The sequence below is a fragment of the Synchytrium microbalum genome (assembly GCF_006535985.1).
Source record: "Synchytrium microbalum strain JEL517 chromosome Unknown SmJEL517_scf0003, whole genome shotgun sequence".
Classification (NCBI taxonomy): domain Eukaryota; kingdom Fungi; phylum Chytridiomycota; class Chytridiomycetes; order Synchytriales; family Synchytriaceae; genus Synchytrium; species Synchytrium microbalum.
The window spans coordinates 1,187,405-1,201,464 of NW_022158352.1; the positions used below are offsets into that span (position 1 = coordinate 1,187,405).

A 14,060-nucleotide genomic window follows, 5' to 3' on the forward strand; every position below is an offset into this window, starting at 1 on the left:
TCTCCAAACACATCCACACGCTCATTTACATCACAAACAAAATCACACCATCACCTCCTACCCACAATTTACAGTCTTACATCCCTTTGTTGTATTTTCTATCGCATTTTCTCTTTCGGCCAAGTAATAAAACAGTTTTTATTGTGAATATTATGGTGTTACTTGCTCTGTGTGTTTTGGTGATGTGGAAATGACGCTCTTCTGGTAGCGCAACTTTGGTTGACCAGGAAGCAATATGCCCAAATGCTGAAGCCAAGCACAGTCCAATCGACTTGTGTAGGATGGCCACTCTGGAGAGAAGAATCGAATCAGGTTAACATAACTTCGGGGATTTTTTTTTGCTTTGAAGTCGAGGAGGGGTGGCATTGACTGTGCAATCTTGATCTCGAGATCAATCCAACACCAAATTCAACTTAAAGCAATACCAAAATATCATCATGGCTCTAATTAAATTGGCCATCTCGCTAGCAATTCCTGCCTTGGTATTGACTTGTCCACACGGTCATGGTTTGAGCAAAAGAGACACTCAACCTGCAACCACTAGTAACTTGGTCTGTGATACTACGACCAATAGTAGTAAGATTTATTATTCTGTTGGTTCTGTGTTGCGGTGAGTTGTTGGTTCCTTTATTGAGGGTGTGTGTGTCGTAAATGTTTAGAATGACTGATAGCCTGGCTTTTGAACTTTGGTGCGTATAAACAGACCGCTCATTGTCTATATCGTTTTAGTACCATAAAAGCTACTGGATGTCCTGGATATGACTGGTACGCTAGTTACAAAAAAGACCATCTTTATACTATTCACATTGATGGCTCACACTTTTCCACACTTCCTCCCAGGACGTCACAAACCACTCCAAACTCAGCACAATACCAATGCCTTTCATTTGATGTTCCTCTCAACCCCATCATCCAATCTGTCGCTAATGCTTGGAGTATTGGAGGTGTGTACATGTCAATGCGACGTCTGACCATGTAAGTTTTTGGCTAACAGACGCATTTTGTAGTCTACACTGATGTGGCAAAGACTACTACCAATACACATATTCCCATGGGCGCATTGGGAATCACTGTTACTGGATTCAGTCTGTATGGAAATGCAGGTGTGCACAATCAAGGATTGCGGTCTTCTTCTTGTTTGTGAGAGCCAAGAACTGTATAACGAAAACATTGAGCCTGAGCGCTCAGAGACAAGACGTTAAACCATTACGATCCAAACGTTAAATTATTACGAATACCAACGCCTAAAAACTTATATCGGTTTCCATAGATGCAAACAGTGCTGATGCATATATTAACGAGGGCTACAGTTTCGACACTTGTGGTGGACACCCACAGACGTCAGGGTAAGAATCATCAACAGAAATGACCTGAAATTCACAGAGTCTTATCATTCTCCAAGTTTGACACCAATTTTGCCCTAGATCGTACCATTTGCATGAATGTAGGTTGCAAGCATTGTGGAGATCCCTCACTTTTGTATATTTGCATCTCTCATCCTGATCACCGATTTTCGACAGATCAAGCAAAGACTGGATGTGTTGCACTTGCACCATCTGGAACGCACAGTCCTCAATTTGGATGGATGGTAAAAGCCTGGTTATTTTCAATGTTTAAACACATTTCCTGGTTATTGACGACTCTTTGATTAGGCTGACGGGGTCCCAATGTGAAGAAGATGACTTTATTCATTGTATGCTGGACATGTTGGACTTACTTTTTTTGTTCATTGCAAATAGTTACGGGCCTCTAGGAGACAATGGTGTTGCTCCTAATGACTTGGATGCTTGCAACGGTCATACCGATTCAACTTATTCGTTCTATCATTACCATACTCCTTCCAACCGCACGGCGTACCCATACTTGTGAGTCTTTGTATTCGGCGTTGTTGTGTTTGCATTCAATATTTGGCCGGAGCCTAACCATCTTCTATAAAATAGGGTCAATTGTTTGCGTGGTACAACATAGTAACTCCAATTGCTTCTTTTTTGGTCCAGTCTTGGTTCCCCTTACTCTTTTACATTTAATTTATTAGGTTGTGTCAATGGAACCACCACTGGTGCGGTTTGGATCTTGACTTAGATGCCTCCTCATAATTTCAAATGTCTTAACTCACCAATCGTCAAATCCCATAAAGGCACAAGCAATTCCAAGACCACCTGTGTTCCTCAAACGACTCAATACAATTACACCAGTCTTGCTACGTATGGTGTAGCTAATAACCCCTCTTCGTACTCCTGCTCGGTGAGCATGGTTTTCGTTGCTTTAGGCTCTTTTTTGGCGTTCAACTAATACTTGCTTTTTCAAGGTCAAGTACGGTTATTCTGCTACAAGCGCTGCACCTTCCAATGAAATCTCTTTGATTTTATGTGCATTTGCTGCTGTCGTTGCAGCATTGGTCTTTTAATAGGACGGTACCTCTGAAACACAAACCTTGTCGTAGACTGCCTTCAAATAAAGCGCTGATTGAATTCACAGTTTCTTGTGGGCAAAGCAGGGAAATTTATTTCACGTTTTCAGACTATTTATGATTTTCCAGACAATCAAGACATTTATGAATTCACACCACGGCACACACAACACACTCTCTAACCCATGTATAAATGGATTTCTTACAATCTAGCAGAAGCAGAAGCAGCAGTTTCTTTACCCTTGGTAAAGGTCAATCCCTTCATATCACCATCACGCCATTTAGTGACGATTTCATCGAATGCAACTGGTCCTCCACCGAAAGAAGTGTTTCGTGCTGCCAAAACAGACACTTCACCTTCACGGTTGTAGTAACCTTGAATCCAAAAATAAAGTTAGTACCGGGTATCAATCCGATTCACAGTTCTCCAGGCAACTCACCTGGGGTACATTCTTCCAAGTATCGTGCGTTCAATAAGGAAGCCTTGACTATTTGTTCAACCCATTCATCTTCAGCCTCTTGGGTAGCTTCAACAACAGTAGCTCCCATGTCGTTGGCCTTCTTGATGACTTTGACAATAGCTGATGTCTGGATTCCTTGTGGGAATGGCCAGTTGACTGCTACTGCGGCTTGGCCGGGTTGGACCTGTAAACAAAACAAGGTGTGATTACAAATGCCAGTTTGATCCACAGATGGCAACTGAAGGGAGAAGCATACCATGAACAAGTTAGGGAATTGGTTCATGAAGGCACCGTATAAGGTTGAGAGGCCATTCTTCCACTTGTCTTCTAGATCAAGACCGTTACGTCCAATGATATCGTAACCGTTTCGAGAGTTCCAGCTAGTTCCGACCTGAACAAAAAGAAAAGATGAGCTTCATCGCACTGTGGAAATCAAAACAGAGACAAACACCTCACCTCGAATCCAGTGGCAAAGATTATGCAATCAACTTCATAGAGTGTTCCATTGTACATGATTCCCTTTGGAGTCAAAGCATCAATACCTTTACCGTTGGTATCAACAAGTTTAACGTTGGGGCGGTTGAATGTCGGCAAGTATTCATCACTGAATGTTGGTCGTTTGCAGAGATTGTTGTAGTATGGTTTCAAGGCTTCGGCAGTCTTGGGGTCTTTGACGATCTGGTCTACACGGGCTCGGATTCTGTGATGGGGGAGAAATCAACTTATTGTGAGCGATGTTTCACCTTGCAGAGCATGTTATAGGCATTGTAATCACCTCTCCATCTTTCGGAAGTCAGCTAATTGAGCCATATCTTCGATTGTGTAGTTCTTGGCTTTAGGGTGACTTGAGTTTGAGATCAAGGACATTAATTCCTGGAACATGTCCGTCCAACCGTCATTCTATTGAAATTCAAAAAGATTGAAGTGAGCGGAAAGTTTGGAAAATGCCCAAGTGATCAGGACAATTGAGAAGTTGAATTTCACAAATCATACCACGAGATCTACGTCAACGACACCACCACTGGTCATAATGTTGAAGTTGTTTTCTCGTTCCTTCTTCCATCCGGGCTTGAGACTCTTGACCCATTCTGGATCTGTGGGCTTGTTGTGTCTGAAAAAACATACGTCAAATATACGTCTCAGCAAGAATATGCAAATCACACTAACCTGTAGTCGACACTTGATGGTGTCCTTTGGAAAACGTAGAGTTGTTTGGAGAATTCACCGAGGTATGGGACGGCTTGGATAGCAGTCTACATAAGATACATATTAGATCAATTTCAAAGACAGCTGATGTAAAACAGTTACGTACAGCACCGGTACCAATGATAGCTACGCGCTTGTCACCGAGCTTGGTTAGGTTTCCGTAAGAGTTTCCACCAGTGTATTCGTAGTCCCATCGAGAAGTGTGGAAGATATGGCCGCCGAATGAATCAAGGCCAGGAACACCGGGCAATTTAGGCTTGTGTAGTGGTCCTGATGCACTGACTATGAACGAAAGATGTCAGAAATAGACAACAAAAAGAACTGTTGCTATAGCGGACTCACTGAGGTATTGGCATCGCATAACATCGCCACGGTTTGTCTTTACAATCCAGCGAGAACTGGCATCGTCCCAACGAGATTCAATGGTTTCGGTATGGAAGATAGTAGATTTGTACAAGTCGTACTTCTTTCCAATACGCTCACAGTGTGCCTAATAGCAGACGCATACAGTTAGATCCAAATAATAGAACTGGTTTATGCACTATCAACATCTTCGTACCAAGATTTCGGGAGCACGAGTGTACTTGGAGACGGGGATGTAGTTTGTTTCTTCGAGCAATGGCATATAACAGTAACTCTCAGAGTCGCAAGCAGCCCCAGGGTATCGGTTCCAGTACTATGTTATGTGTGAGAATTGAATAAATGTGGAAGCAAGAATGAGGAGAACAGCAAAACGCACCCAAGTTCCACCAAAGTCACCACCCTTTTCGATTATGCGGAAGTTGGTGATTCCAGCATTTTGGAGCTTGACGGCGGTTGTAAGACCAGTGAAGCCACCACCGAGAATGATGATTGGAACCTAGAAACAAAGGTCGTAATAGTGTAATCAGTAAACGTGAAAATTCGCAACAGTGATTGCCGGTCAAGAAACAGGGATTGCAAGAGCGGCGGAACAGTTGAGGAAATCATTTCCACGTCGGAAGAGATCACTGCAGTATTGCGTTGATCCGGTAACTTTCGAAATACTGACCTCATCGTGGAGTTCAGCACGTTCTTTTAAGGTGACGTAGGGATCTTCCAACAGAGATCGGAACTTAGAATCTGGGGTGATATAAACATATTGCTCGATACCTAATTCATGCATGCGGTTAGCTCATAATGACTCCTATCGCTGCAGCAACATCAGGGCAACTGACCATCTTTACGGAGACGCTTGTCTCGTTCCTAGAAAGCAAAACAGTTGACGAATCAGCTCAAATGAAGCATGTATATAAGAGGAAAACACACTCACCGCTAGGTACTTGGCTTTCAATTCCTTGGGGTCAAAGTCGAACTCCCATAGAGCGTCACCTTCGATCTTTTGGTAGACCATGATTAGAGTAGCTACTGATTATATTGCAAAGTGCTGTGGTAGAGCTCTTCCTCTAAATCGTTGACGAAAGTGTTGGAAAAGATAGCTCTTCCTTTTAGACAAAGTCGTGACACCTTTTCGGGATTTGAGTTTTTCAGTTTTTCAAGCGGAATTGAATTCATCCAAAACCCAAAAACAGCCAGTACAAAAACTGAGTTTGGCCGATAAGAAAACCTTGGTTGAATTAAGAACAATGCGACTATGTGGGAGCAGTTTCCCTTTTATGCGACATGTTGTCGTGTACAAACAAGTGCTGGGTGACCACTTCGAAGACGCAAAAAGGAAACGCCTTGCTGATCGAATATGTGAACAATAGCTAATGGAGTCGTTAGACGTAGACTCATCCAACATTGAACATTGACAATTTGTTTCGTTTTTACATGATCATTTTATCAGTTTACTGCTTATCATGCAGTAAACTGGCAGATGGTGTTGAACCTGACGGTTTTTGAGAATCTACGTACGTCAAAGATCAATGTTCTCACTACGGGAGTACGAGGCCACCAGACGAGACCAGTCGGATCACTCGTTGTACCGTTAAGTGCTATTCACTTAGGCAGGCGTTCGCGTCACCAACGAACACAGTGTTCACCCATTGTAAACCGAAGTAGCAGGAGGTAGAATCCAAGCAAACTATGTAGAAATGTCCAACATATTCGGCTGGAAGTGCTAGTCGTCTCTTGAATATTCCACCAATCTCAGTGATGACAGATTTGCAAATCTGTCATCACCAAGTTGCAGCGAGTACAGGACGAAGACTCAGATTCTATCACGAGGCCGCTGATAATAGTGATCGAGCCCTATGAGATATGAGATCGTGAACAATGGTGAATTATCACCCTTCTTGGCGAGGCTTGCTGCGTGTGTGACCAACGACAAGCCGTTCGATTCACCCTCAAACAGAAAGATGCTGAAATAATCATTCGGTCACCCCTGTCATCAATTCAAAGCGAGAATATTTGACAGCAATGCATCCTACCATACCACTTGCCCTCATTGCTTTCGTGACTCTTGCATCCGCTCATTCAGAGCACTCCGCACATTCTGATGCTAACAGGATTTTTGCTAAGAGACAACAAGGAAGCAACTCTGGGTAAGATCGCTTTGTTCGCATTTCAAAAAGTGCATTACAAATGCTGCACGCTGGTTTCATCACTCCATTCGTGTATCTGCTTGATCTGCGTCTGTTTTATAAACACCGTGTACATACTTAGAACCAAATGTCCTACCACTGCGAACTCTGCAGTCACTTATTTTGGAAGTGGTGGTTCTTTCAGAACCATTCTTGCTACTGGATGTCCTGGTTATGACTGGACTTCTCAAACCACTCCAAACACTGGTAAAGATGTTTGGACCTTCAACTTGGAGGAATAGCCAGGCTAAGTTTCGTTTAAATGTTAACAAGATCTTAACGTCCCTACCTTCGTAGCGAGCTACCAGTGTATCAGTTACAACCTCCCTCTGAATCCCATCATACAACCTATTTCCAGCGCACACAACATTGGAATCTACACCGACTTGGCCAAGACAACAACCAATACAAAAGTTCCTCTTGGTCCTGTTGGAATAGCAGTCAATGGTGCCAATCTCTATGGTAACTCTGACGCGCAGCTACGAGATGCCTTCGTTTACGAAGGAGCTACCTTTGGTATGAAAGTTTGACAGTGTGTCAACCAATGGAATCAGTGCTGACTATCTTCTATGTTTATCTTATTAGACAAATGCGGTGGACATCCAGGTACACAGTTGAATTTGGATTCAATTTGCAATGAAACAATTTTTGAAACCCTTGCTCACGCTTGCCTCGTAAACATTTCTTAAACGATGTAGACGGAGTAAGTGAAGATATATGATTGCTCATTTTATACGTGAAACTCACGATCTAACATTACTTGGTAGTCCGGAGATTACCATTATCATGCTCGTATGAGTCGATTCTGGAGTGTTTCGTCTGTTGCCTTGTCCTAAACCCAACATTATCTTGTAGTTCCTGTAAACGGATGTGTCGTTACTGAAAAGGCTGGATCTCACTCTCCGCTATACGGCATTATGGCCGATGGTGTACCACTGTAAAACTATTCGTTTGATCCATCTGTTCATTTGCATAAAATCCTCACTTTCATTTTCTCCACACCAAGATATGGTCCTCTAGGAGACAATGGTGTTGCTCCTACTGATTTGGATGCTTGCAATGGCCATACGGATTCAACTCACGTCTTTTATCATTACCATACACCTGCCAATCGCACCTCGTATCCATATCTGTATGTCAAGTCTCGAAATTTTGATTTTGGATTCATTGCATTTGACTGGAGACAACCAACGTTTATCAAACAGGGTCAACTGCTTGCGCGGCTGTTTGAACAATACTGTGTTCGGTACTTCTCAAGGGGCTACTACGTGTGTTCCCCAAACTACTCAGTACGACTATAGTTCTCTGACCAGTATACTTGCTGCCAGGAACCCAACTACCTACTCTTGCTCGGTAAGTCCTTTGGTCCATTGGAAAGTTATGCTCAAGGCGGTTTTGGGAGTCTCACTCGTGCTTTCTGATATTTTCAGACAACATCTGGTTTCACTGGCACACTAGGGAGTGGTGGATCAGGTACCGGATATTCTGGAACTGGCGCTATACCATCAAGTCCAGCAGCAGCCTCGGCATCGACACCGACAACCTCCACCACGAACTCCTCATCTTCAGCAACCAGGACCGTTATATCTATAGTAGGCATCTTATTTGTTGCTATCGTTTTATCAACGAACTTGTAATGTCTGAATTCATTGATATTCTAAAATAAAAAATCTATGTCTAATCATTACAATTTCTCTTCGGCCATCCTTCTAATTGACGCAAGTTGCTTCGACACGCACAGTAGTGTGCCCTTAGTGTCGTATATGTCAATGCTATAATCTAAACTTCCTTCATAAGCTGCTCCCACAGGGTACAGAACGAACTTGTCGCTCTCGTCACATCTATTGACTTCGTCCTCAATTCGCTTAAACCATGTCATGCTGAGGGCAACTGTTGACATGGCAAAAGAACCACCAGCAAAGCGATTCATATTCATGAAAACTAGTTGAAGATGATTGTGTTTGAAAAAGATTCCAAATGCATTCAAGGATCCATGAGGACGTACTGTTTGGGTCCGCCAAACCATCCGAGAAGAAGGCCGAGCTAATGCTGCACATGGGCCGCTTGTCGATAAATCCACGTTTTGCAAGGAAAATGCCCATATGCTCCGGCTCTTTGCCGTCTGCTAGTTCGTTTCTCCATTTCGCTGCTGCCGGACCAGCAGACTCCTCAATCAGAGACACCATTCGAGTTCCTTGAGGAAATGTTTAGATCGCGTGGAGTGTAGCAACCAACGTCTCTTTGTATCACTTACCAACAGGCGATTTCTTTAACAGATTACCAAGGAAATTCATCGATTCCATAGGCACAAATCGCTTTGCAGTCTTTAAATCTATCTTCGGTATCTTCACGTTCGGCCTAAAGTCTCGTTGGTCCATATTTCCGAAACATGTTTGCATCATGAACACCATTGAGTCGTTATCCGAGTTGACTATAGTGCATGTTGCATATGCAAGACCTACCAAGATAGAGAGCAGGTATTAGTGTGCATTCAACCTTATTCAGGGACGTGACGATATTGAGCAACAACATGTAAATTCAAACAAAACTGATCCAAGAAGTAACACTCACTCTTGCCGGTTCTTTGAATTTCGACATTTACAAGTATGGGAACTCCAGGTTTGGTCGTGGCCAAATAGCTTGCATGTGATGTGAATGGGTCCTGATATCTGCTCCCAAACTGTTTGATCAATGTGGTTCGGACGGCATAGAGGCCGATGGCGTGCAGATAACCGCCAAAAGCAGTGTTCCCCCTTGAATGTTTGATCGTGGTTGGTTTCTCTACTCCGAAATGACGAAAAGAAACATGGATAACTTGCCTGTTGAAAAAGTTGGCATATAAAGACTGCCGATACGTGAAGGCATTGCCTTCGGACTTTACCAGCTCGAGCCTGAGCGCATCGTCAAGCTCGTACACGGGCTTCCCTTCCACGGCCTCCTCCATCGAACAGATACACGATTTTACAGATGGAAGATGTTGACGATGATACAGCAATGGAACGACCTGAAGTAACCCGACGTGTAGACTTCCATTTACTTAAGAAATCAACCTGAACTCCACCTTCCTCAGATCTACCTTATTTGGAACGTGAGCTTGTAGCTCAAGGTGAAACAAGTCCAAGGTTAAATGGAACCCAAAGAATTTACCTACGCGGTCGCTCCAATTCAACACTAAATTCACAAACTATTTACTTGTCAGACTCTATTATGATATTTGAATGCCCTTACATCTTATTCATTTGCTATGCAAACATTGTTGATTCCTTTATACAGCTAAAACGACCATGTCGAGCCACAACGTTCGATAAATCCAGTCGAATATGTATCTATGGAATCCTTTCGTAGGTTTGGCCAGTTTTTACTTCCAGTCCTTTTTTGCTCAGTCCTTCTACTTTGTTACAGACTTTTACCACCGCTTGTTACTGACGATGCTATCTGCTGCTGTGGATGATCCAGCGGTTGTGACGGCCTCCTAGCAAATTGTTCCCGTTTCCTGCCACGTGCCATGAGCTCTGGCACTACATATGAGCAAGGTGCAGTTTTCGAGTATAGTTGGGAGTTTGGTGATGAGGATGGCATCCATGAGGCAGTAGATGAGTGTGATTTAGAGTACGATGATGTTGATGTTGATACGGATTTAGAATATACCGATGTCGGTGAAGAGTATGATATTGGACTATTGGGTATCATGTAGGCAGTACCTTCAGGCACCGACAGGTTTGATACATTGGCGTTCGGGAGGAGCTGCTGTAGATTTGATGGAGATATCTTGAAATCAGCCAACAGACAGTTTGTTGAGCAGTATATTCCAGTCTAGATCAACAAAACTCGTGAGCGATGCGATTACGATAAGACGAAGTTTTGTCGACAAGCGTTGATCAACAGATCAGAGCCGTTCAGATAGGGTAAGGATGCGATAATATGTGAGTAAATGATATTGGAAAATACACATCCGAGTTCCGTAAATCACATTTCGGTGTCTAGGTTGTGTGGGGTCGTTTCTGATAGTGATTTCTCACCTTAATTTTTCGCTCACATATAAGGCACCAATCGTAGAAAACTGTGTCGTGAGCCATAGAAACCATTCTGGCTTGTTCGTTAGGAGACTGTTGTGAGATAGTTGCGATGGTTGTGTGATTTCGAAACCAGTCTCGTTTTGAAATGACTAACTTGTCACGGGGTTATGCAATGATATGCAACGAGACGACTCGGATAGGGACTAGATAAGGCGATCTGCTTCTAGAATTTCTTTCAAAATGAAATTGGATGGTGATGTGTGTCAGAGAACACGTCGGCAGAAAAACTCATGTGCTCCACAATGATCACGTTCTTGGGGGCGCCGAAATGCAAGGCTCGTGAGCAACTTTTGTGGGGATGAGGTGCCTCCAGCGAGTGATCAAGAGAGCACTGCACGAGGACGTGTCCTAGAAGCTCCTGGTTGGTTCGCTTTAGCTACACATTTGTCAATATTTCCCAAAAAATCGTTTTGCCGCAGGCGTTTGCCATGAGGAGGAATCGTGCCCATTCTAATGATCAGAAATGATTTCTATTTGTATATTCAATGGTGTCCTGGTTAGTACATCATGCACTTGTTATCGTTTAGTCGTATTATGCTTCTTGAAAGTTTTCCGATCTCATCACTCAGCATTTTGTACTTCGGGGTTTTCATCCACTTGCGAGGATGAAAAACCCTTAGTTTTAGTCATGGATATTCATGACTCGGGATATGTCTTGATCCCCTGATGTTCCCCCCAATATGCTGGTTTGCTCTCATCCACTCCTTGCAAACACCAATTCGAACAATGAACATTACAAGTTGAAATCATGGGAGCTTGAACTTGCCATGTACTTGATTGCTGAAGCATAGAGCACTCCATTGCTCGCTACTTTTACCTTGCGCTTACATTGGTACTGCTCTGGTGGAACAGAACGTGAGGTGAACAAGTCAAAGGGGAAGACAGTACTTCCCTTTCGTCTGGACTTTGCTCATGATAGATATAAACGAGTGAAAAAATTTATTCTGCTGGATCTTACGTTTGTGCTTGGACCTTATCCTAATCAGGTCTTTAAATTCTTGTTTTACGTGCCCTGATTCCCAATTTTTCAGGAAAGTATAATATATAAACTTAGATTTTATATCCCATAAAATCGCGCTTGTTCGCTAGATTGATAAATGAGGCTGTTTCGCGTTTGGGCACGTAGTTCTTAAAACAGGACTGATCAAATTATCTGTATCGAATTCAACATGCTGTCAGATCTGCCATCTCCAGAACGCACCGTCCCCACAATGAAACAGCCAGACGATCATATATCCCCATCCAACAAAGCTCAAATCAAATTAGATGTCGTAACCGAAACTCCGACTCGTTGTTTTGGACGCAACTCACTTTTTTGCTAGTGTTTCTGTGGATGACGGGATGAATCGAGGGGGTGATGCATGGTGTTATTATGTGCTCTGCGCACTCTTATGTTGTACATCAGTCGTTTCAGCGGTCAGAACGTACTGTACCCCGTCGCAGTCTTGTTGGCCGACCGATTCACAGTTTCAAGCATTGAGATCTCAAGTTGGAGGACGGCTGGTGAAAGTAGTTCCATGGGGATCTCCTTGTTTTGCATCTCCAGGTCCCATTAATGCAGCTCAATGCCAAAATGTTGCTAATAATTACTATGACGAGTTTGTGAGATCTGATCAAAGTGGTGCTGCATTATCGTAAGTTACATGCTTTCAGCCGTGGAAACTGCATTTCAGAATGGCAGAATACGTTGGTATTGATCCTGTACCCTGGAACTTGATGAATGAAGAATCGTTGCTATGTTTTGTTTTTTCTGGGCAACAAAGTCTCACCAAACCTTATACCCTCAAATCAGACTCAATTGGGAACAATGTGTAGAAGACCAGTATTAAGCATTCATTTCAAGCCTTTGACAAGATGATCGATGTCCCTGCTAACACGTTATTATAGATGCCAGCTAAATTTCTTTGCACTCACCAACACTGCCTTTCGGACATGCAAAATCGGTCGCATCTCTCCTTACGCCATTGATTTGGGCCAAAACGGAGCTTATGATAAAGCACCGTCTGATATTGCTGCAGGGATACGGTTTGCGAATACGCACAATATGAAGATTGTGATAAAAAACACGGGTCATGATTATTTGGGAAGGTCTACAGCTAAGGATTCACTTCAACTTTGGACCCATCATTTACAAAAGCAAGAGTTTAATGCCGCGAGTACTGTCTGTGGGGATACGCATGTACGAGATATTCTTTCGGTTATTATCGTTTGCAACAACACAACGTAACGTTTGCTAATATTGTAGGCTACCGTAACCTATGGGGCGGGAGTACAAGCTCGTGATGCATACGGTTTCGCAGGTATGTAACTTTTGCCACACGGTTTTTGCAATTATGTCGACGCTTGGTTCCTGTAGGTTCTCACGGTTACCAATTTGCTGGTGGCCAGTGTCACTCAGGTGAGAACTACAAGCCTTCAACAATTCTCAATTTAAACTCACGAAAACGATCTTTACAGTTGGCTCTGTCGGTGGATTTGCGATGGGTGGAGGACATGGCCCACTTGCTCCCAGCAAAGGCCTGGCTGTGGATCAGATTATGCAAATCAAAGTCGTTACTGCCGATGGAGTATTCAGGTATGGAGAATTCCAATCTAATAGTTTTTTTCTTGTTCGCTGACAATGTTTTGATCCTTTGATTTCTAGGACCGTGAACAAATGTACAGAACCAGATTTATTCAAAGCGCTACGGGGAGGTGGTGGTGGAACATTTGGAGTTGTCAGTGAGTCAAAGTGTCCCATGTTGCTCAGTGGTGATGCGCATCCTCACGCCTATTTGGATTTGTTATAGCTGAGATCACGTTTAAAGTATACCCAGAATCTCCCTTCCAAGCCGTCGTTGTCAATGCCAATTATACCCTCCTTGCTCAAGTTTTCCTCATCCCCTTAATCGTAAACAACTTGTTGACTGTGTTTGCTGATAACCAAGCACTTTACTCGTCATGGGGGTCAGCAGGCTGGTAAGCTTTAGTTTTCGACGCTGCAAAGTCACTCTCAACTAAAATATTTTGCTTGTTCATTAAGGGCTTGGTTTGTTCCATCGGGTTTGACGATTGTAAGCATTCATTGGAGTTTTCGTTTTGAATCATCGGGTTATCTCTCTGTAACCAGTAATCACACTTTTTTAGATATATGCTATACCGACATCAGACGTGAACGGCGTAAAGAGAGACTGGGCACCTATATTGAACTTTCAACAAAAGTTTCCTCTTTATTTCAGCGCGTATCAAGCAAAGGTGGTCAGTTACCCTACTCTGGCCGCATTTATAGACTTTTTCGATTATACAGCTGCTTTTGCTCCGGTACATCTAGGAAGTATTTGCGTTCTCTACAAGCAAAACCTGACATTTTTTTTCTCTTTGCTCG

At 43.1% G+C, this 14,060-nt stretch overlaps 1 protein-coding gene across 1 annotated transcript; it reads right to left on the reverse strand.

Moving 5' to 3' along the window:
• Positions 1-2,612: 2,612 nt before the first annotated feature.
• SmJEL517_g01084 (uncharacterized protein) lies at positions 2,613-5,449 on the reverse strand (the record flags this gene model as incomplete). The annotated part of the gene is made up of 14 exons (XM_031167012.1): positions 2,613-2,785; positions 2,851-3,055; positions 3,128-3,262; positions 3,328-3,571; positions 3,647-3,771; positions 3,865-3,982; positions 4,039-4,124; positions 4,184-4,359; positions 4,420-4,567; positions 4,637-4,753; positions 4,817-4,936; positions 5,108-5,208; positions 5,274-5,301; positions 5,369-5,449. The coding sequence occupies 14 exons, from the start codon at positions 5,447-5,449 to the stop codon at positions 2,613-2,615; spliced, it is 1,857 nt and encodes a 618-aa protein (XP_031026986.1).
• Between the last annotated feature and the right edge of the window lie 8,611 nt (positions 5,450-14,060).